The 25414-nt window shown below is 37.7% G+C and overlaps 1 protein-coding gene across 1 annotated transcript in view; it reads left to right on the top strand.

Annotated features, from left to right (window-relative positions):
- Positions 1-23116, top strand: part of LOC129774716 (CD63 antigen-like) — a 208572-nt gene extending 185456 nt beyond the window's left edge. Inside the window, exons 3-6 of the mRNA XM_055778609.1 lie at positions 17485-17557; positions 17721-17836; positions 21160-21546; positions 21607-23116. Of these exons, the coding sequence (XP_055634584.1) occupies positions 17485-17557; positions 17721-17836; positions 21160-21546; positions 21607-21672 (642 nt within the window). The 3' untranslated portion in view covers positions 21673-23116. The remainder of the gene's footprint in view (positions 1-17484; positions 17558-17720; positions 17837-21159; positions 21547-21606) is intronic.
- Positions 23117-25414: the final 2298 nt, after the last annotated feature.

The raw sequence follows: 25414 nt of genomic DNA on the forward strand, positions 1-25414 counted from the left end.
TTGTTCGACGACCTTGTACACAAAATGGACGACAATCTTGCTTTGCAAGCCGTGTCTTGCACCACCCACATATTAATCATGACTGATATGAAATTTCAAGCAGGTACCCATATTTAATATATATATATTTTTGTGATTTCAATAAATTGTTGTAGTTGTTTTGAATTATAGAATTATAAACAAAACTTCTTGAGTTCATTCGATTCTATAAGTAGTTTGCTTGCAAGGTATATAACTCGTAAACACTTTATCTTTCGAATGAAGTGATTTTCATGTCACTTCGTTCAACCGACAAAGAGGTATTGAGGCTCAAAACCTTGTGCCTCCAACGTAACGCTCCCGTTTTCGAATTCCCCGAAATATTCATTCATCCCCTCATTGAGAATTGATTCAGATTCAACTACAAACAATTGATCAATATACCAACAATAGTCCTATGTCAACCTTGCGGTTACACCACAGCTATAACCCACTTCCTGTTTTTTTTATTTCAGGAGAATTTTAGAATAACTTAGCTTCTGAAGCAATCTTTGACTTTGTTGCTTTTCAATATGTGAAAAAAATAGGGGTGAGTGTTTAATATTCCTCAAATATTTTCTTTGTCTCAGGATAAAGAACACCTTGGACCGCCCAAGATAAATTTCAATTGACCTATAACATGAATAACGATAATAAAAAAGTTGATGGGTCTGAGTCTAGGGGCACGGACGATAACTTGACATAGGAATGTGATTGTGTGTAGTGTTGCATTTTAATTGAGTTCTTTCATTGATCAAAAACTGTATTTTTTCTCTTTTGATATGTCAGATGGGAGCCGTAAAAAACCGTTTCCTGTATGAACTTGTATCCTTTAAACGGGTTAGATGAGATAACGTTGTAAAATCCAGAACCACATTCTGTACAAAAATATACACAAAAAACCATTAAAACCATTACTACCCAATTCTTTTGTGTATTCAATTATGCAGAAGAAGACAAGGAGTCATTATGTATCATTTTTAAACACAAGTCTAAATAGTTAAGATCTACATAAATAAAAGCCTATGTCAAATAAATCTATGACTACAGAAATATATTATAGACTAGCTGACCCGGCAAACGTTATTTTGCCATTTAAATTATTTCTAGAAAATATTTTGGGTGTTAAATAAAACATAACTAATGTATTTTAAGCGTGTTTGAATATTTCAACGATCTACAAAGTTATACGAATGTGATCGATAAAAAGAACGAATGAAACGATTTCAACGGTAGTTGGTGTGATGTTTCATAATGCAATGTATTTTATTAATGTAACTGATATGTTTGATCTCTCAACAGTTGTAAACGCACAAAGAAAAAAAAGTAATACATTTTAGTCGTGAAGTTAAAAAATATAATTAAGAAAATAAATATTCATATCGTTCAAATGCTGTCTCGTGGAAGGAAAATACATAACATAAAAACATAGTCAGACACAATTTTCGTTCAAGATTTGTCCCTCAATTGCAGAGAACATGTTGCTTTTTCAAAGCGAACACATTTCATATGTAGAATTAACTTTTATTTTAAAAAAATGGTTAAAAAGCATGTTTAGTCCTCCCGAATATCCATTATTCATTTTTGCTTCACAGAAATGGAACACGGAGCTCAATGTTATCTATCGATTGGACTTGTCGATTGGACTTGAGTTGAATGAATTTCAGAATGCAAAATTGCAATCCGTTCGGATAATTTTGACTCTGACGCTGTTACGGCGTTGCTCATGATAGCGTTTCCCAAGTGAATGTATTCTTTCTTAAGCCACTTATGTTGATTGGGTCGTAGGAATCGCAGTCGTTTGCTCTCTACCTTCGCGTACATGTGGACCCTGAATTTGTTTTTACAGCTCACGACTTCATATAATGACTTCATACGATACACATAAAATCCATCGAGCACACTTTTTTATTTTATTAGTCTGATATAACTATTCATAAATATTATTTCAAAATGAGTAATGATGTTCATAACGAATGGAGTACCTGTGGCAGGATCACGTTGTCTAATGTTTGTGCAATATTCATCTTGTTCTTTGAGAATGGTCGGGCATTTTTCGTCAAAAATATTTCTTCTGACCTGCATTGTGGTCACACACATTCCAGAACTTGCCACTCAGAATACATTCAAGGTGTGTTGTTCGGTGTAGAAATCTCAACTAAGTACTACTAAAAATGATGCAAGTAATACTACGATCAGAAGACGAACGTTTGGCACATTAGTGCTATTGAAGAAGAACATGGAGAGAGTCGTATGAACGATGTGCGTTAACGACGAATTCCAGATTATTGTTTTTTCTTCGAATCACAATTTCGCGCGTCATTGTGCAGACACCTGCTATGATTTTAGTAACGCTTGCGCACTGAATCTAGATACGTGCTCTCCAGCAGATGTTTTATCAGAATTGATGACAATACATATCGTGATTGTCATTTTGTAAACCGAGCAAGGGTGATTTGAAGTATTTCAATAATTTGTGGTGCTCATTCAAAAATACTTGCAGCTCGCCGGCGATACGCCTGGCTTTAGATGAAGTTAGATTACTTACGAATGTGTGGATGAAAGTTCGATCCTAGCAACATCTGTCATTTAACAACCTAAATAAATTCGTTCTGAAGGCTTCTGATTTTTTCTTTATAGAGGCACTCTAATCGGTATTAAATATTTAGTAATCAGTATCCTAGCGGTATCGTATTTAGTTTACAACCTATTCTCATGCTTACCAAGTTTTTTGTGAGTTCGGTAACAAACACCGTGACACGAGATTTTTATAAATATATAGAATAGAATATAGATAAAAATAGCATTTCCTCCTTCGTTGCCACGTTGTCCGGAGCATTGTTTGTAATAAGTTTATAGCCCGGTGATATATATTGAGTATTCTATGGCCATGAGTGCTCTCTTGGGAAGCTACTGTGTAGCTGCTGTAGTGAATCAATCTCATTAGGTGCTATGTACTAAGCTGCCGTATTCTCGCAAAGTGACGCAAGCGCCAGAGGTAAGAATTTTCAGTACGAGACTTTTTGTAAAACTGCATGTATAATCAGCATACGCGTACATTACGAAAATCTGATCTGTACAAAATGTGTATTGTTGATGGAAAAACATAGCCATCGGTTTGATTTTTGAAAAAATACAGTTTTATTTAAGCTACGCCACCAACGCCAATTTGTTTTGGAAACAGCAAATTTAAATCGCTGTTTCCACAACCGATTGGCGTTCATCCATCAAAGTATGTGAGAATCTGTTTCCAATTATTTTCTCCAACATGCTGCCGTTGAGCGAAGCATCAGGGAGAAGAATTCACATACTTACCCAACTTTGTAGCATGAGTCGAGCAGGTTAACGTAGTTGAGAACCCGATTGTAATAATTATGGACAGCACCGATTTTCTCGAATTCAAAATGCAATTGAAACCATCCGTGTTAAATAACATAATGCCGTCCGAAATTATCCGAAGTAAAACAGATTCAGTTAACGCGAGGATGTTTTGAGTTTTGTTACAAGATGTGTTTCGTTTCGTTTGGAGCATTTAGAAGAGTGCAGCTGTTCACCAAATCCGACATTTATCCTTCAATCAACACTCAATTTATCCGAAAGAGAAATTGAACAGGGGAGGAAAGTAAACATCGTCAAGAAGCTCTGTCCCTTGATGCCTGAAGGAAAAAGATACTACATATTAGGGAATCCTTGTAATCAACAATTAAATTGACGAGTTTGAACTATTTAGTTCTAATCTTTATGAGCTATATGTGAGAACAGCAATACACTTCAATCTAGGATAACTGTACTTTAAGATGAGTTTGATTTTATGAATATAAAGTACATGGTTTTGTGAGCTTCTTAGTACATGATTTCTGATTCTGAAACAAAATTGCTATTATAAAAGTAACATTACATGGGGATGGACTGTTTTTGATTAAAATACTTGGCATGACAAGCTTCTCAAAAAGGGGTTTTTTACCAGATGGAGGCATGTGACTTTTATTATGCTAAACGTTCATTACGGAAGAAGTTGTTATGTGAATATTGCAGTCCCTGCTCGTTCATCGTTCTCTATCAGAACAGATAAAAAAATCACATCGCTTCACTATAAAATTACGACACAACATAGAGAAAATGGCGCTTGCGCCCCATCATAGTGGAAATGGCGCTTGCGCCACTCCATTCAAGCTTTCACGGGGTCATTTTTTCACATTTGTGTGAATTTTCACAGTTGTTTGGAAGGATTTGGTGTTCTTTATCGATCTATAACAAAAAACGTAAAATGTCAATGTTGGCGCTTGCGTCACTTTGCGAGATTACGGCAGTAAGGAAAGGGAAATGAGAATGGGCAATGCATTCGAGGAAGTATAATATTAAGATAGCGATTACTCAACCTATCATAATCTGATATGAGTGAGTATACCCTTTCGATGTTCTAAATCAGCAGCCAATTAAATTCATTAATTGCATTTTTTACAACAAACAACAGCTCGATATTGTGTCATCCTGGACCACAATTACAAAAATTGTTAGTAGCAAGACCTACACGATAAAAACCGAATTGAGTTCGAATTGATTGGGCAATATGCGATACAATAACTGATAAACGCCTATTATTGGTAAATGGAGAATAATTCCCTATACATTGTAAGCTAACGCCCTAATTCAGGCAGAAAAATTGCACGTTGCGTCGAAGAGGAAAGCGAGTGGTTAGTACAATCGAAAGAAAAAATACCCTTTTTAATCGTCAAATTGTTAACTTTTTTTTTAACTATATTCACTGTTCATATTTTGAGTAGAAACATTGCTGAATGAATTTCCTGTCTAATGGTATATAACACAACATATGTTGCAATAACGATTTTGAGTAATATGTGTTTGAAAACTCCTCATGAATCGTTACATTTTTCGTAGATTGACCCCCCTATATAGGAATCAAAGACATAGTCCTATGTCAAAAATCTCTTCATCACCATCCCAAAGGATACTCAAAACAAACATCAAATGGCACAAAAGATATTTTAAATTCTGCCGTTTTGAATTGCAGCAAAACATCCGCGAAAGGACCCAATTTGAATAAATTTGAAATAGTTTTTGCAATGATTGTTCCCGTTTGCACAGAATAAAAACTAATGACTCGCAGTTGATCTCCGACCCCTGCTTCGAACCGTTCTATTTCCTGTCTTTTAATAACATAATATCATCCACTGCGCATAAATGACTCCCCGACAAAAAAAAAAGGTGATACAATCTATGTTTATGGCAGGATAACTTTTGTGGTCGTTTTCTATTCACATTTAGCTGTCATTTTATTTTCAAAGCTTTTCTACGGAGGATAGTATCTTTATTTATCCTTCGTCCATCCTACGTGTCGTTTTATGCCTATGCCTATTTTAAATAATTCATCATCCCACCGCGGTAAGTCGAAATTATGTCCACGGGTTATACAGATATATTTACATCTCTTTTTTTTTCATTGTAAACGATAATACAATCCATATATTTAATGTGTTCGTTTTATGATGTTTCCTGTGGTTTCCTCAGCGTTTCATGCGACCAATTTAATTTCGTTGTTTAGAGTATATGTTCATTCTGCTATCTTTTATGCGAACGAAAGAAAAGTTTCAACTATGAATTCTGAATTATTTCCACGGTGAGCTGGCAGTTGGCAATTCATAACTGAAGCTAAAGCTGAAGTTCTTGTTGCTTAGCGGAAAAGCAAAAGTTTGCAAAATGTGATTGAAATTAATAAAACTAATGTCTCGGCTAGATTGGATGCTGCTTCTATTTGCACAAAAGATGCGCACAGTGGAATCGTTGCCCATCCCCCCGGGCGTTTGGCACAGTGGATGAGGACATTGGCCAGGACCACGCGGAATTCATTTCCCTGCAGCAATATGAATATTGTATTGTGTGCAACAGAGCTTTTACATTCTTCGCCGATTGCCCGAAGTAACCAGACGAAGGAAAGTCGCGTCCAAGTTCCGTTATCGGTTACCGCGTGATTGTTGTTTTTTTTGCCGCTGAAGAGTTCATTTCGCTATCTGAATAGTGAGTGAAGCGCCCTGCCTGCAAGTGGATAGAGGCTTTCATCCTCGGAAAGCCAAGCATTGGTTTTTGTTTTGTCGCTGTTTCGCCGACATTGGAGATTTCGCCGAGTCATCGTGCCAACAGTGACAGTGCGGGTAAGCTTTCACCGACGACTGTGTGTAGTGGTGTCGTAGGCACATTCCCACCACCAACGAGCTTTCAGCACGCTCCCGTTCATCTGCACTGGAGTGCGTTCATAGGTGAATAAGATTGAATATAGTGAGAGAAAATATTTATTAATTATAAGTTTTTTTTTTGTTTGTTTTTGTGAATTATTATTATTGTGAAATATTATTTAAAAAAAAATACTTAGAATATAAGTGCCAATTTTAAAATGGCAGAGGGTGGGGGACCTTCGGATATGGAGGTCTCTGACTCTAGTTCCCTCCTAAGTGATAAAAAAAAGTCACTCAAACGCGTACCAAATACGGAAGATACTTCTTCTGGGGACGAGTCAGCTAACCCTACCAAGCCTCCCTCCAAAAAACTAGCAAATCTCCCATCTGCCCTTAACGATCCCACTCTACCTTCAACCTCGTCTTCTCCCTCTGTTCTTCCCGCTCCTTCTCAACCTTCGTCTTCCCACTCTCAATCCCCGTCCTCGCCTTCCCCCCCTGTTATTCCCACTCCCCGTGTAAAGGTCTATCCAGAAGATGCGCCCGGAACTGAACTGGTTCGCTATCTGAATAGTGAGTGAAGTGCCCTGCCTGCAAGTGGATAGAGGCTTTCATCCTCGGAAAGCCAAGCATTGGTTTTTGTTTTGTCGCTGCTTCGCCGACATTGGAGATTTCGCCGAGTCATCGTGCCAACAGTGACAGTGCGGGTAAGCTTTCACCGACGACTGTGTGTAGTGGTGTCGTAGGCACATTCCCACCACCAACGAGCTTTCAGCACGCTCCCGTTCATCTGCACTGGAGTGCGTTCATAGGTGAATAAGATTGAATATAGTGAGAGAAAATATTTATTAATTATAAGTTTTTTTTTTTGTTTGTTTTGGTTTGCCTCCATTGGAGGAGTATAACTTCATTTCTCGTTTGATCTATGACAGCGCGGTTCGCGCTCAAACGAAACCCATCCCAGGTTCCACTATTCGTCGAAGGCCTCCCAATCCATGGTGGGATGGCCAGTGTTCCAAGCTTTATGGAGATAAATCGAATGCATTTAAAGCTTTTCGGAAACGTGGAACCATTGAGAATTTTCAAACGTATTTGGACCTTGAAAATCAATTTAAAAACTTGATCAAAGGGAAAAAACGTGCTTATTGGCGAAATTTCGTGGGAGGTTTATCACGAGAAACGTCAATGAAAAATTTATGGAAAGTGGCTCGAAACATGAGAAATCGCTCTTCATCCAATGAAAGCGAGGAATATTCACATCGATGGATTTTTAATTTTGCACGAAAGGTTTGTCCCGATTCCGCTCCAGTGCAAAGAATTATTCGAGATATACCACAAGATAGGTGCGATCTTGATTCCGAGTTTTCGATGGTAGAATTCTCTCTTGCTCTCCTTTCATGTAACAATTCTGCTCCGGGATCGGATAGAATTAAGTTCAACTTGCTGAAAAATCTCCCTGATGTGGCGAAACATCGCTTGTTGAACTTATTCAATCGGTTTCTGGAGCATAATATTGTTCCAGATGATTGGAGACAAGTACGAGTTATAGCTATTCAAAAACCCGGAAAACCCGCGTCCGACTTCAATTCGTACCGCCCAATAGCAATGCTGTCTTGTATACGGAAATTGTTGGAGAAAATTATCTTGTTTCGCCTTGATCGATGGGTTGAAACGAATGGCCTACTCTCAGATACACAATATGGGTTCCGCAGGGGCAAGGGGACGAATGATTGTCTTGCGTTGCTTTCTTCAGAAATTCAAATGGCTTACGCCGAAAAAAAACAAATGGCTTCAGTATTCTTGGACATAAAGGGGGCCTTTGATTCTGTTTCAATAGAGGTTTTGTCAGACAAATTACAATCTCGGGGTCTGCCGCCTCTATTGAATAATATGTTATATAACTTGCTTTGTGAGAAACATTTGAACTTTTCTCACGGAGATTCGGCAGTAAGTCGGGTCTCTTACATGGGACTCCCCCAGGGCTCATGTTTAAGCCCCCTTTTGTACAACTTCTACGTAAGCAACATTGACAATTGCCTTACACAAAATTGCAGCCTAAGACAACTTGCAGATGATGGAGTGGTGTCTGTCGTAGGATCAAACGAATCCGACCTGCAAGAACCCTTACAAGATACTTTGAACAATTTTTCAACCTGGGCCATTGGGCTAGGGATCGAATTCTCCACGGAGAAAACAGAGATGGTGGTTTTTTCTAGGAAGCATAAACCAGCAAAACCAAAGCTTCAACTTTTGGGTAAACCGATCACTCATGCTATGTCATTCAAGTATCTTGGGGTCTGGTTCGACTCTAAATGTACTTGGGGGGCCCATATTAGGTATCTGAGTAAAAAATGTCAACAAAGAATAAACTTTCTCCGTACAATTACCGGCACCTGGTGGGGAGCCCATCCCGAAGATCTTATAATGTTGTATCGAACAACTATTCTCTCAGTGATGGAGTATGGCAGTTTCTGTTTTCAATCAGCTGCCAAAACACACCTCATTAAACTCGAGCGAATTCAGTATCTTTGTCTCCGTATCGCGTTGGGATGTATGCCCTCAACGCATACCATGAGTCTCGAGGTTTTGGCAGGCCTACTCCCACTAAAAGATCGCTTCAATTTATTATCTCTTCGGTTCCTCATCCGGTGTAAGGTTATGAACCCATTGGTGATCGGAAATTTTGAGCAGCTGATCGAGCTAAATTTTCATTCTGGATTCATGAGCTCATATCATGAATTCGTCTCCATGCAGGTTAATCCTTCTTCGTATATTCCCAACCGTGTTTGTTTTCCTGACTACATCAATTCCTCTGTGCATTTTGATCTGTCCATGAAGCAGGATATCCATGGAACATCAGATTATCTTCGATCGAGGATCGTTCCAACGATCTTCGATGCAAAGTATGGGGATATCAATTGTGATAATATGTACTTTACTGATGGGTCCTCTATGAATGAGTCCACAGGATTTGGAGTGTTCAACGAATTTTCTAGCACCTCACACAGTCTTCAGAATCCTTGCTCAGTGTATATTGCTGAATTGGCAGCGATACACTGGGCGCTGGACAGCGTCGCCTCACGACCTGTTGAACACTATTACATTGTAACGGATAGTCTTAGCTCTGTCGAAGCTATCCGTTCAGTGAGGCCGGAAAAGCACTCGCCGTACTTCCTTGAGAGAATACGAGAAATTTTGAGTGCTTTATCCAGACGCTGTTATGTCATTACCTTTGTCTGGGTCCCTTCACATTGCTCAATTCCGGGTAATGAGAGGGCTGACTCATTAGCAAAGGTAGGTGCAATTGAAGGCGATATTTATCAACGTCAAATCGCCTTCAATGAATTTTATTCTTTAGTCCGCAAAAATACCATAGTTAACTGGCAACGCAAATGGAACGAAGATGAATTGGGCCGGTGGCTCCACTCGATTATCCCTAAGGTTAGCCTCAAACCATGGTTCAAAAGTCTGGACTTGAGTCGGGACTTTATTCGCACCTTCTCCCGACTCATGTCCAATCACTGTTCGTTAGATGCGCTACTCTTTCGTATTAATCTTGCCGACAACAATCTTTGTGTTTGTGGCCAAGGTTACCACGACATCGAGCACGTTGTTTGGTCGTGCGAGCTGTATCTTGTTGCCAGATCGAATTTAGTAGTTACCCTTCGGGCCCGAGGAAGGCAGCCCATGATGCCGGTGAGAGACGTGTTGGCTCGGTTAGACCTTGATTACATGTCCCAAATATATGTATTCCTTAAAGCTATCGATCTTCGTGTGTGATTGTCCTTACACCCTTAGTTTTTCCTTTTCCTTTTCCTTTGTGAGAGATCGGATCCCTTCTTAAGAATAAGATGAAATGTAAATACATATTAGATATAAGATAGGTTTAAGAATTGAGTGTGATGAGTGTGATTGAGAGTGTGAGTGTGATCATTGTCAATATATCCTCATATCCCCTCCTTTTCCTGAAGAAAATATGTCACCCTTCTAAACTCGAGTCGACCGCGAGTAATCGGTTTCCTATATTATTAACATTAGAATTAAGGAAAAATGTTTATATACTAGTAACAATACAGTAAGGAGTTCGGCTCCTTTAAACCTATGTAACTGAGCCTGTAAAAATAAACGATTTAAATAAAAAAAAAAACAGAGCTTTTACATTTTGAAGTTTGCGGCGATCCGCTTCTTGAGATTCTTTATCTTTTCTATTTGGGTATTCAGTGTGGTCCTGAGAAAACTATCGTTCGGATGGTTCACAATGCAAAAGTCTTTCTTTCTATGTTTTTAAAACCACATAAATCACATCCTGAATAAGCAATCATTTCATAACTCGTATAGCCGCTGCATATTGGAAACAACAATGTGTCGTGATATGAGTTACTAATTCGATATTGTACAATTCAACGAATTATATTCAAATGTAACTAACAAACGATATCATTATCTGTTTAGATCTCGCAGATTATATATTCAGCCAGCCGCAATTCAATTTGATTGCATCTGTGAACGCTTGGGGAAACATTATCGGTTTACCGATGTGTCCCCACACATCGTGTGATTGTTTGGATTTCGTTTGCATGATAATTCGAAACAACCTGAATTCAAACTCAAACATTGTCGCGATAGAGCGGTGCATTAGGCTGTGATTATTCATGTTTATCCTGTATTCGATTGGCACAGTAAATCTCTTTGTGGGATGTTGTCCAACATTCATCAAAATATGATCTTGCTGGAACCGATACCATACAAGTTTCATGAATCAATCTGATTGTATACAAATATTGATACCACGGTGAGGTTTTCAGAATTAATTATACACTGAAAAACATCTATCACGTAATCAACCCCAATATGACGCTTTTATTGAATTCATTTCAGTAATATATTACAATTAATATATACTACCGCGATTATATTTTGCGATTACGTTGAATTTCCTACCGATCCCGAATGTAATTCGGGTCATTCTTTCCAGAATGTAGAAAATGATAAACGAGCTTGCTTTTCGCAAACAACGAATTCCAATATTTTTGGTATGGAAACACTTTATTTTTTATCAAAACGTAATTTCACACTCCAAAACTTTATTCTACAATACTATTTACAGCAATCTACTAACTCTTAATTCTTTGTAATATGGTAAATTTCTCCTCTCAATGACTATCCAACTATTCTCCTTAAGGGGGTATTCTAGTCTAGAAATCTGAAAAAATCGAAATTTTTTTTTTACCATGTTTCTGTAGTTTAGGCATTCAAGAATATACTCTAGAAAGGACTTATCGAAAATCCTATTATTTACCTAGTTAGAGCCATCTTAGTGATGTGGTATCTAACCTGTTACGGCCATCACAATGAACTTCAAACGCGTTTCTCTCGGAACTAGTTTTTTTCTAACTGGCGTACACGATATCTCAAGTTCTACTGAACCGATTTATGTCAAATTTATATGAAAATAATCTGCATACATCTCTCTATCGCATGAACCAATAAAAAATTATAACTTTTTAATTTTACTATTTTTAAAAAATCGGTAAACGCAAAAAAAACGTTTTAAACAGCATTTTTGTTTTCAAACGGCCGCCATTTTGTTAAAACCCATGTTTTTGACTTGTCCGAGGTTCATGCCATAGCGACATCTTTACTGATTCAGAATCTGTTCGATTTTTTTGTTTCAGATAACCAGAAGGACTGGAATCGTGTACGCCATGGCACAACTTTTTTTTGAACACCCTCACTTCACCAGCATGTAACTATTCTAATTATGAATATTTTTTTTCCGTCCTATTTTTGTTTTATTGTTGAAAGATAGATAAACGAATAATGATATAATGGATAGTAAAAATATTCTTTGTTTTGTTTTTACGGAGTTCGAAAAAACGTCCGAAATTCGTGTCTCTACACTAGAATACCCCCTTAATCTTGGGGTTTTCAATAATTTCCTTTCTTTCCTATTGTTCACACTTTCCCATTTCATTTCTCAGTGTTTTAGTGTTCGTGATTAAAGGTACCCACAATATAAAAATCTAGCCCATGCCGCAAAACTGATCATGTCAGAGGAATCCGTCTCCATAAAATCGCAGTGTATCCAACAATGTTAATTACGTTGTCTGTAAAATTCACGAACTTTCTTGGGAACATCTGCCATTAGGTTCCGTACAGTATCCTCAGACATGCTGGCGGCGGCGCTTTTCCATCTTCTCTTGAAATCATTAATGTCATTCGCTTTCTTCTTAGTTTCGAATAGTGTTTGCTTAATCAGAGTCCAGTACTTTTCCACTGGGCGAAGTTCTAAACAGTTCGCTGGTTTTGCTGTTTTTGGCACATATTTGACCTCATGTGCATTATACCATTCCAGGATGGATTTTGCATAGTGACAAGAGGTCAAATCTGGCCAAAACAACGCTGGAGAGTCGTGGCTTCTTATGAATGGTAGCAACCGCTTCTGGAGACATTCCTTCTCGTCGACATCTTTGTTGACAGTGTCGGTAGAGACGAAAGATTTGGATTTTCGGCGACAACTGCATATGGCTTGCTAAACCAAGTACTTTTTGGGGAATTTAGACTGCTTCTTGGTTCGGAAACACTCGGCTACGGCATTCCTTCGCATTGCAGTATAAAAAGCGAGACCCGGAAGCTGTTTGACATTTTTGCAAAAACTGGGTGTAGAACACCTTAGCACAGCCGTTTTGCAGTTTTACTTATCATCACGATTGGGCACTTTTTTCACTTTGTACGCCTTCAGTCCATGCCTCTGCGTCACTTTTTGTACATATGATTTTGATTTTCCAACCTTTCGAGCCATAGCTGAAATGTTGGGATGTTTCTCAATAATGGCAACCACCTTTCGGTCCATCTGTCAGGAGCATACTTTTCGATTTGTTCCGCTTCCAACCTTCCGATCCACAGTTAAGCGCTGGTCAAACGATTTGCACACACTAAACACGGTACTCTTCGGCAGGTTTAGCTTCTTGGCGGGATCGCGTACCGACAGTGTTGGATTTTGCTGCCGTTCGCGCAAAATGCGTTTGCGTACTTCCACTGGATTCGACGCCATTTTACCAAATTGAAGAAGAATGTAAACATGTCGGACATCGAAATAAAGAGGAGGGTTTCAGCTGTCATGTGAGTGAAATATTTCATTGATTAGTGAAATATTTCATTAACTATACTGAATGAAAAGTGTCAGAAATTTAACGTGGACAAGCTTTAGTTGTCGCAGGTTCTTTCTCTTTCATCATCAATCTTTCATCTGACAAACTCATAGTGTTTTTTCACTTCAACGTTCGTTACATGTCGTGAAAAGATTGATATGAACGATATCGATGAGAAGAGTGGTGAAGAAATCGTGATCTGTTGACCAATCAACTGTTTCCCGATGTTTCAAAGCCACGGGAGAGATCCTGAAGGTTCCACATGACTGGACGACATACAACGAGATAACTGGAAAATCATTTCTGCATCGGATCATGACCGGGCATGAAAAGGAGAAATATTACAAGAATCCCAATCCCCAAAGATCGTTTGTTGACATCAAGTCCCTCGAGTTCCGCTGGGGGCTTCGTCAAGGTGGTGATCTTTCTTGCCTGCTATTCAACATTGCGCTGGAGGGTGTTATGAGACGAGCGGCGTTTAACTTGTACAATTTTCGACAGATTCAGTCCATTCATCTGGTTTGCTAGATATTGTCGACAAAACATTTGAGATTGAACCGGAACATTACACCAGACTTAAGCAAGAAGCAGAGAGATTTGGACTGAGAATTAATGCGTCTGAAGTCAAGTACACAAATACAATATATCCAGCTTCCGGATCCACGCGCAGTAGTATAGGGATTGACGGCGATGGGTTTGAGGTAGTGAACTAATTTTTCTACCTTGGCTCAATGCCAAAGGATACCAGTCGCGAGATCCGGAGACGCATTGTCAATGGGAATCGTACCTACACCCAAACTAACGTTGGCAGAAAACATTTCATCCTTGGCAGAAATAGTGCTTTTTCGTGTGCTGGAGGATCAAGTGCGCTGTTTTGAAGGCTTTAAAATGTTTATATGTATGAGAGCAGACATCTTTTTCTATTTTCTTTTTTCATTTCATTTGGGATTGTACCAAAAAAAAAAAGTTCAGACGATATCAACGGAGATCGAACCAAGGCCGACTGGAATGCAGAGCTGTTTCACACGACAACGCAATCCATTTAACTGCTAGTGCTGCTGTATAAAAGCGTGATAATATTACACCTCATTATAAAATGAAGTTGAAAAGTGTTTTCTAAGAGGAAAAAGAAGAGCATAAACGAGAATATATATCTTTCTCTGTCTAGGCCGTGTATAGAGACGTCGGTTAATCGTTCGAATAATTCAAATAATCGAATATCTGCAATTACAATCGAGTAATTTGGTATCGAATAATGAGAAATCAAAATATGAATACATCGAATAGTTATCACAGTGATCGTGATTAATGAAAAAAGAAAGCATTTTCAAGGTTAATACATTTTTAGGTCAATAGTTAGGCTATGGATTTTTTTATCCAACAGCGACCATCTAACATCGACAACCCGATAGACAACGTGATATAAAAAATCATGAAATGGTCAATTTATCAATATACTGAAACATCATTTCATTCAAAAACCATGATTCTACTCCACGTTTATTTTACAATTATATTTAATGTAACTTTTAAAATTATAATATCATAATCTTTTTTATTATGCAATGTATGTTCATTATTATTACAAGAAAAAAATATTCGCTCGATTAATCGAATACTGAAAGACAATTATTCGAATGAATCGAATATTCAAAAATGATCCGACGATTAATCGATAATCGAATAAACGAAAAATTTAGACATCTCTAGCCGTGTATTTGGCAAACTATAAGAAAAACTTTCATATGCTTTCATTTTAATGTGTCTCCTGTTTCGCTCGCTCATATTGGCTCATATTGGCTCTAGGATGTATATTATACAATTTTTCTATTCTTCATTATAGAGACTTTCAGAGATATTATACAAATAATATACACGTATTGGGGAGTAGACCATTTTCTGTTATTTTTCGGCTCATTTAATGTAAAAAATCGGGATTACAGAACATGTGCTAAAAAATAACTTTGGGTGTACTGATGCCGCCACAAACTCTTGAGATCAATTAGCAATCGTGTGAAATGTTTCCTGTTTAAAACGCTCGTAAGACCGGTTATCCTGTCCATGGACAATACTGAAAAAGGACCAACGAGAACTCGGATTTTTTGAACGACGTGAAGATGAATATGAAGGCTGAACCACCAACTCACGCAACGCACTGGTGAAACAAGTATCCATAAAGTAGCCAAAGCTGAAAGGATAAGCTGGACAGGACACGTTGCTAGAACTCCCGGCAACTATCCTGAAAAAAATTATATTCATCGAGAACCTGGCTGGTACGAGACGACGAGGAGAGCAGCAAGCAAGGCAGAGCATGTGGGTCCAACCTGGCGCCCGTGGAATTGGAGAGAAATAACCACGAACCGAATTAATGGAGGAAATAACTCTTTACTTGAAATATAGAAGAACCCAAAAAAAAGCGTTGTTGACGTAGGACTACGGAATTATTTTGTACAATTTTGTACATGTCGATGTGATACGACTATTATTTCAAAATATATCAACAGTATGAAATTTACTTTTTTGTAGAATGTTCTGGTGATGCTGAAAACTGAAAACGAGTACGTGGTTTTGTAGGCGTATCTCAAGATGGTTGATTCTTGCCCTCGCACAATACACAAGCTGGCCATGCTAAACGGACTGAAAAATCCCGGGATTTTCAGTGAAAATAATCGTTTTTTGAGCAAAGCTCTGGGATCCCGGAACTTTTGAGCCCATGTAGTATGTTGCATTTTGTTCCCTTTTTGTATACGCGGAGTATTTATTGGCTGACAAAACGATTTTATATGTATACGTAGCGAAGGATATTGTAGAGAATCCTGAGAAGGTAACTAAGGGAACTCCTGTACAATGAATCGGACCGACGATATATTTTATGTCTAGTCGTGTGCAATATTTTTTTCATTCCAACACTAACAATGTATTCCAGAAATCTTACATTTTCAATATCTCGAAAACGCGTTTATAATCTTATACCGTGTTGTCTCAAATTCCGAACACTTAAGCTTTGTTGGTCATTAAACAGTGTCTCATTACTCAAAATGGTACTTTTTCGCGAAATGTGGTTTTTAGTAAGCGATCGATCGTGAGTTCAAAACTCAGGGCCCTCATTGACCATCTTCGAGTTGTTACAGAATAGCTACGTCCACGCAACAATCAACAGCGATGGAGATCGATCCACGGTCGAAATAAGATCGATTCATCCATACAACCGCTCTGCTCTGCAAGACACATCGGGCTGCTGTTCTATAAATAACTCAACAATGATCAATCAACTGTCTCCGCTGTCCGGTGGTCTAACTGGATAATGGAAGAACGGAAAGAATACTCTTACGCCTAAATGACTACTGTGTAAATGTACCATATGCAATGGTATAGAAGGAATACTGGCGAATGGCAACTGTGTAATGTAATGTGCTATAATTATAGATATAGTTATGATAACCGTGTGACAAGTACACGATTAAAATTCGGCTCTGTTACAGCTAAAATGCTAATGAGCCTAAAATAAATAAATGGGATAAAAAAAAATATTCTTTTATGATTATAACATTTTAATTTATGATGTAGAGGCGTAGATTTGTACGTTAGATCGCCAATTACGATACATCCACTTATGTTAGCAGAGTTCATAAAATTGATGCTATGAAATACTGTTGAAACATCGTAGAATTGGAGTGGGTTGTTGACACGTGTGCACCTTTTTCACGTACCTGTTGGCTGTCAATCCATCCATCCTGAGTTTGCTATCCAATTTTAATCTACGCGGTGGGAGTTCCACGCGCGGCTTACTGATGAAACATTTGCACTCAATCCATATAAATATGTTGTCAACAAGGTATTGGTTAATATTTCATTCCACTCCCATGTGATTTATGGAACCGAGAGCTGACAAAAAAATGGTCGTATCAAAAAAGAGGAGAGAGAGAAATGGATTAATATTTTTTTATTGTTGTCCAGCAGTGAAAATCCACCTGGAAAAACGAATATTTTTAAGCGGGACAAATATGATTTCCTCTTCAAAGAATCAGTTTTCAAAAATAACAACAGTTTAATCAAGTTGCTCATACAACATATCTGAAGCGATTTTTCATTTTCCATTTTCCATCTTTTTTCATCTTCCCCAGATCACTGCACTGGTCGTCATAGTGACCGGTGTCGTCATCCAGTCGTCGTATCATCATTATTCAAATTTCCTCGGTAAGTAGATTACAGACGCCCACAGGGATATCCACTCGAAGCGCCGGTAGGCTTGCCTGCTTTTTCGCGTTCCACGATTGTGTTTGGTTGCACCAACCAACGATTATTAATTGTTTTTCATCCGTTTCCCGTCGTTTGGTGTGGGCCACGGTTTACCGCACAGGTGAAAGCTTTTGGACCGCCCCGATAGTGCTCATCGTGATTGGATCAATCATATTTGTAGTCGCCTGCTTCGGATGCTGCGGTGCCGCGTTGGAGAGTCCTTGTATGATTATTACGGTGAGTAGTGGCATTGTGATTAAACAAAAAATGTGGAGCGATTCCATCGGTTTGAAAGCATGCTAGTTGTATGAAGTGCAAAGTTACAGTCATAACGATTTAATTTTACGAAAATGGTTTGCCATTTTGATTTTCGTTCGTATGTTCTCTTCGAGCTCGAGCACTCTGTATTGTATTAAAACCTAAAAAGCACACATATGGGAATGAAAATATCCATACCATTTAATTAACTATAATGTGATAAAATTCAAAATTTTAACATTTTTTATTTTAAAATGTAACATGTCAAATCGGAAAACAGGGGTATTATATCCGTGAGAAATGAGTGCTACCTTCAAGCGGTCCAGTTGTTGGCAGTACAGGTCCGAATTGAGCGTTTGGCCATAGGGAAGCAGCTCATAATAGATTATTCCTTGACAATCCCACCAAACACACAGCAGAACCTTCCCGGCCGTTAATGAGGGTTTGGCCACCATCTGAGCCGCTTCAGCGGGCTTCGACCACGACCGTTTGCGCTTCACGTTGTCGTAAGTGACCCACTTTTCATCGCCAGTCACCATCCGCTTCAGAAACGGGTCGATTTTGTTGCGATTCAGCAGCGATTCACATGCGTCGATACGGTCAAAGATGTTTTTTGCGTCAACGTGTGTGGCACCCATACATCGAGCTTCTTTGTGAATCCAAGCTTCTAAATGGTTAATAACGGTTTGATGACTTATCCCCAGCTCTTGACCGATGCTACGGCTGCTACTATGCCGGTCTTTCTCGGCTAATTCAGCGATTTTGTCGCAATTTTCGACGACAGGCCTTCCGGAGCGTGGCGTGGAAATGGAAACTGTATCGGGTCCATAAACTGCACAAATTTTATTGGCAGCTTGAGATGCATTTTTGCCTTTGTCATAGTAGTACTGTAAAATATGTCGGATTTTCTTTTTATTTTGCTCCATATTTGCGACACTATAACTCACGAACGACTTAACCAAACAAAACACTGTCAAGGACTATATTATAGCGCGCAAAAAAACCTTTCCAACAAGCTATAGTATGACTCGATACAATGAATACAACTAGAATTATTTTTATTTTTTTTTGTTTTTTCATATGAATCAGAAGTCATGTATAAAATTAAAAAAAAAAACAGTACTTTTTAAACCAGAATTGTTATGAGTTTTTACGAAACTACGATTTTTTGTATGTTAAGAATCATTTTTAGCTACAAATTATGAATTCTGACGTGATTTAAAACAAGAAAGCTCTTTAACAATCTTCTTCTAATGCATTCTCGAGATATTTAAAAAAATATATCTCATTTATTGTCTTATTTATAGTACATGAGCTCTTTTAATATGTTTGTCGAGTTATCACGTCATGTTCATGAAATTTTATGAATTTGTTTATAATTTTCAACAATGCACAGCGCCCCGAGCGGCCTCACGGCATTCTTATGTTCTAAAATACAAAAAACACAACTTCTTGGTTTTCAGGAGACACCACCGTTCTCCTGCGTGGCTCACGATCGACTCCCTTTTCTTTATTTTACTTCTCTTCACGATAACATTAATGTCTTAATATCTACCGACAAACTCTAGGTAGAGTTTTCCTATTCTGCTACCTCCGTTCTATTCATTTATTTACTGCTGCCTATCGTATTCATGGAATTTTCCATCTGTATGGAAAATTCCGGCATTCTTATGTTGCTCATTCTTATTGTAGAATCCTTTATTGGATTCTCATATTGTCTGGTTAGAAAAATGTCTGATGAGATGAGAATTAATTTAAAGGGGCGCTGCAACAACTTTTGCAAATTCTGCATTATGGTAAAAATATATGTCACGAAGTTACGTTGAAAAAAATATTTTGTTAAAACCAACATGTCTTCAAATGTTTTTCAACATAACTCGGTAACATATATTTTTACCACAATGATATATTTAGAGAAGTTGTTGAAAATTATAAGCATATTCAGAAAATTTCATAATATATAATTTAAAAAAAAAATTAAATTGAAAAATACAAGAATTAAGAAATGTTTTTCCAAATATCTCGAGAATGGCTGCATTTAGAAGGAGATTGATAAAAAGCTTTTTTTTTATTTTAAATCACATCAGGATTCATAATTTGTAGCTAACAATTATTGTTGACATACAAAAGTCGAAGTTTCGAAAATTAATAAAAATTCGATGTTGCACAAAGTTCGTCGAAAATAGTTTCACCATCTTGTACCCAAGTTTTTATTTTTTCTACATGACTTCTATTTTATATGAAAAAAATTTAAAGAAAATATATATTTTAGATATTGCAAATAAAAAATAAAAATAAAAAAAGTACTAATTTTTTCTCATTGTATATTTTTTCACGTGGACATCAATACTCTATAACTCTTTCTAAGACACTATTTCGGTAGGACTCATAGTTTTTGAGATTATCAAAGATTTCTATTACTAAAATCGATACGCCCTTTTCAAAAGTTACACTCAAAACAATTTGGGAATTTGGGGAAAACTCATATTTCCTCCAACCCAAACGGAATACAAACTTTCATTCGAATCAAAAATACTCATGTTTTGTCATTAGTCGATTTCGTTTGGAATTGCTCATAGGACAAAGAGTATGTTACAGCGATCAATTCCTTTTTCAGGTGTTGGAATCGGTGCCTACGAATTTTAGGATATGTTCTAGAAATGATGAGCCTTTATTGCTCCACCAATTATTTGTATAAAACGAAACGATAATTCGGTGTGATGCGTGTTAGGGTGGGTTTAGACTAGTGATATATTCATATGAAGAAATATGATGAGATTTATAGAAATCGCATCAACCGTTTACACTAGCGTGAACTTCTATAATGAATATATTCATATCTTCGGTGAATTTATTCACCTGTAGTAGAACTGCATCCAACTTTAGCGATTTCTCACCAGTGAGAAATTCACAAGCGTTTACATATGCTGAATTTATTCAAGTTATATATACCTCGAATAAGTGTATCATATTTATTCTCACCCGTTTACACCTATTTCACGTGAATAAATCCATCTATAGCTATAGATCTCCCTAATGTAAACCCGCCATTAGGTTTAATTCGATACTGAATTTAACGCTAGCCAACAAATGCAACATCTATCTTCTAAGTAAAGAGAGCAAGTGAAGAAAAATGATGCGATAGCTTTTCTTGGATTCAATATTCTAATTTTCAGCAATGAGCAGCTAGAATGCAAATATTGGTTTACTGAATATGCTAATGCCTAATGGTTATCTGAATATTTTTTCTTTTATACTTTCGAGAATGTTCGAATTTATGTTCACTACTTTACCACTTCCAGTTCTCAATATTCCTCTGTTTGGTCTTCTTTGCGGAAATCGGAATCGGCGTTGCCGGGTACTACAAGCACGAGGAGCTCAGTGGAATCCTCGAGAAGGGCTTCAACGAGACCATGGATAACTTCTCGAACAGCATTCCAGCGCAGGAAGCCTGGAATCTGGTCCAATCGGAGATGACCTGCTGCGGCGTTAACGGTCCGGAGGATTGGGAGCCGATTTTCAAGAACGATACCGTACCGAGATCCTGTTGCCATGAACTACCCGATGGGGTCACCAAATGCACCCGCAAGTACGCGGACCAGGAAGGGTGCTTCCCGAAACTATCGTCTTATCTTGGCTCCAAATCGCTCATCCTGGCCGGCATTGGAATCGGATTGGCCATTGTACAGGTGGGATAATTACCTAGCTAATATGGTGATGGAAAAGAATGTAGCGTTGTTTATTTTCAGCTCGTTGCCGTTCTTTTGGCCTGTTGCTTGTACGGATCCTTCCGACGACAGTACGAAACCGTCTAAATCAAACAATGATTTAGGAGGTGGGATGAAAATGGCATTACATAATCAAAATCGCTTCGGATACATAAGAGCAGGACCACAAAAACAAAATCAATTTCAACATCGACTAACCACCATACGAAAAGCCTCCGTCTGATAATATAAAACATTTCACATTGGCGCCCAAATTAACTAGGGGAAGCAGATCATCAAATCGTCTTTATCGGATTGTGTCGGAGAAAGCTGTGGCCGCCGGTTCAAAATTCCAAGTAAACCACCCCAAATCCCACCGCCCTAAGAGAGAAGAACATTCCATCTTGTGTTTTTGTTTGTCAAAATGTTAGATGTAAGCCGAATGATATGCCCTCTGGGCATACAATGCCCGGAGGAGGCTATCAGAGACCAAAAGATCATTTAATTTGTTTCACCATATTGTGAAATAATGTTATGAGAGGACAGAACAGAACGTGAGCACCTTTGTCAGCATAGTTGTGCAAATCAAACACAAACACTCACACACACACAATAATATTTGTAGTTTGTAGGTAAAATATGCGAAATCAAAAAGAAAACTTGTCAAAACCCTGTTACGTAAAAATGAAAGAAAAACTAATTTTGGAAACAAAATGAATATAAGAAAAATGTCGTGTATAAACATGAACAAGCGTATTTCGTTTTGGAAAGCATAAAGGTAGAGAGCATTAGATTTTACGAATCGCTCAATTTGCTCAATATAGACAGGCTTTTTAGATTTGTGGCATCATGTTATCTCACCCCCTTAGGTTGATGTTTTGGAGAGTATGTAACGAATGAATCTCACCCCCGCAATGTCACCGTGTGCTTTCATTTTGGTAAAATGCCTCATTTCCGCGGTGATGTTCTCGTATATAGTAACGAACTGATACCATCATCATATTTGTAGAGTTAGTTCTGAGCTCTTATTATAAAATTCAAAAAACAAATGAAGTTCAACGAACGGCAAAGAACAATAATATTCGAAAAAGTGAGAACAAAAATAAACTGACTTACACTACAATTTCAATTTCTCATTCAGCCCTCAAGCGCAAAAAAAAGTCTATCGAATCGTTGTCGTTTAAAGTGATAATACGAAATCATCAATGTAATCCCAACTAGCTTAGGAAGCCAAATCACTCTCTCCACTGAATCGTTGTGAACAAACTTTGACGAAACGCACTAGCGGAAGCACCAGAACGAGTGAAAAAAAAAAATCAACAGTTGTGTCAAATATTAAGGAACCACCTCACAGTACTAAAAAAAACAAACCGCAGCAAAATAAGAAACAAAAAAAAACATTCACCAATGAAAATTCAGAACAAATCGAAATGGTACGAGAAAAAAACCATGGATTGGTAGAAAGCGCAACGATTGAAAGGAGTATTGATATTTTTATAAGTGTATTTTATCGTTTAAGCCTGAAATATAGAATCACTTAAATCTTTTTGAATTCGTGTTCCTGTGTGAAAATTCCTTGAAGGTCTGTATTGAAATGGGAAGCTAGGATACCCACACGCAGATAGGTGCAAATAGGTTAATTCGGATGATTTTGAAAAGTTTTTGGGTGATTTTTAAATTTTGTCGACGTAGGATTACGTCTTTCGGGAACATATTGCGGTACAAATTGGATATCGAAAATCGTGGAAATTATCCAATTTCAAACGCTTATTGCTCAGTCATTTCATGATGGATTGATGAAATTTTTGCGTCAATCGATTCCGGCACTCCATAACAATTTTTTTATATTGAAGAAAATAATATATGTCATGAAACTAACCTTCGAACAATTGAGAAATCTCAACCCCTATCTTAACGGAAATATCGCCTTCTGTCGAAGTTGACGACACATTCGACGAATCCCTAACAGATACATCAAAGCCAAGCCACCTGGGGGGAATCGGCATTGCAAATACATAAAAGTAGGGGGAGCTTTTGCTCCCACCGAAATGTGTTCTCTAACAGAGACATCAAAACCAAGCTGCCTGGGGGAAATCGGCATTGCAAATACATGAAAGTAGGGGGAGCTTTTGTTCCTACCGAAATGTGTTCCCTAACTGAGACATCAAAACCAAGCTGCTTGTGGGAAATAGGCATTACAAAATCATGAAAGTAGGGGGAGCTCTTGCTCCCACCGAAATGTGTTCTCTAACAGAGACATCTAAACCAAGCTGCCTGGGGGAAATCGGCATTGCAAATACATGAACGCGTAGGGGGAGCTTTTGTTCCCTAACAGAAGCATTGAAACCAAATCATTATTAAAGAGTTTAGCAATGTAATTCTTCAAACATATCCAAAATCAACAGATAGCCTAACGGAATCCTACGACAACTCTGCGGTCGTGTCTCGGACACAACCCTCCTGCGTTTTTTTTTATTTTTGCAACTTTATGATTAAATGACAAGTCGGAATTGAGACACATGGATGTCAATGTCAAAATAACAAAATTCAGAATGGCCGAGCTAAGGTAATCATATCGACCCTATTGGCAAGCACTGTATTCAGTGAATTGGCAAGCAATTCAATAACATTTATTTCTTTTTTACAAAATTAATGACTAAAATTATAGTCTATAATATAGCTATCAGCAAAAACTATTATAACTTTTAGCATTTGAAGTGAAATAATGAATTTACGGATTTACATCGAATCATTAATAAATCATTGTTGAAACGAAGACGCCTATTTTTACAAATGAAACTTAGGAGATAAATTTAAAATATATTTTTTGATCGTGCATTTAAAGTCTGAAAACCCCTTATTTTATTCCCCTGTTTTTGTTTTTGTTATTCTCTATTCAGTTGATAAAACGGCGTTGACATAAGATGTACAGTGAATTAAAATTTCAATCGCGATTATTCCCGCGTGAATTTGAAAAAAAACGCGAAAATTGATCAAATTTACTGCGAAAAACGTTATTAAAATTGTCTTGTCCTGCAATATCTGACGAACAACTGAATAGGTGAGAATATTTCCCGTTATTTGATGTATTGAGGAAAAAGAGAAAATACTATGTTACTATTTATCTCAGTCAAAGAGTTGTGTTGTGTTTATGATTGTTTTGTAATTCTCCTTGTCCATCCGAAAGTCACTTTAGGTTGTGGGCGACGCGCGCTTAGGAAGCGCGGGGACCAATTAAAGTGTTACGATGATGGAGGAAGTGCTTGAAGAACAAAATTTGCTCAGCTGCATCGAACGGGAGCTGGATATTTGGGATATTGCAGAAATTAAAGAGGAAACCAATGATAACACTGCTGTGAAGCAACAGAAAGAAGCAGCTGGTGAAAGACGGATCATGCAAGAGTAGGGATACCATCTGTCCTGATTTAGCAAGACATGTCCTGATTTTGAGATGCTGTTGGGGCGTCCTGATTTATTTTTCATATTCTTGCATTTGTCCTGTATTTTATAAGGAATTCAATTTTGTTGACAAATCAAATATCGCCTTTCAATTTGCTGCAAACTCATGTAGTCTGCTCTCTTTTCACGCTCAATAAAACGAATATCACTTCACCTCTGAACAGTTTTGTTTCGTTTCACGTTCATTTGTTTCATTCTTCACACTGAAGCGAAGTTATGAAATCGTCAAAATAATGATATATCAATATCATCCATAATATTGTTACAATAAATCTGTGTGGGCCCATTAAACGCATGTTTTTTTTTTTTTCTTTTGTTTTCTATCGAGTTCCCATAGATTCGATGTAAATTTTAGTAATACTTATTTAAGTGCTGATTTGAGACCATTTCT

This window comes from Toxorhynchites rutilus, chromosome 3 (genome assembly GCF_029784135.1).
Source record: "Toxorhynchites rutilus septentrionalis strain SRP chromosome 3, ASM2978413v1, whole genome shotgun sequence".
NCBI lineage: Eukaryota > Metazoa > Arthropoda > Insecta > Diptera > Culicidae > Toxorhynchites > Toxorhynchites rutilus.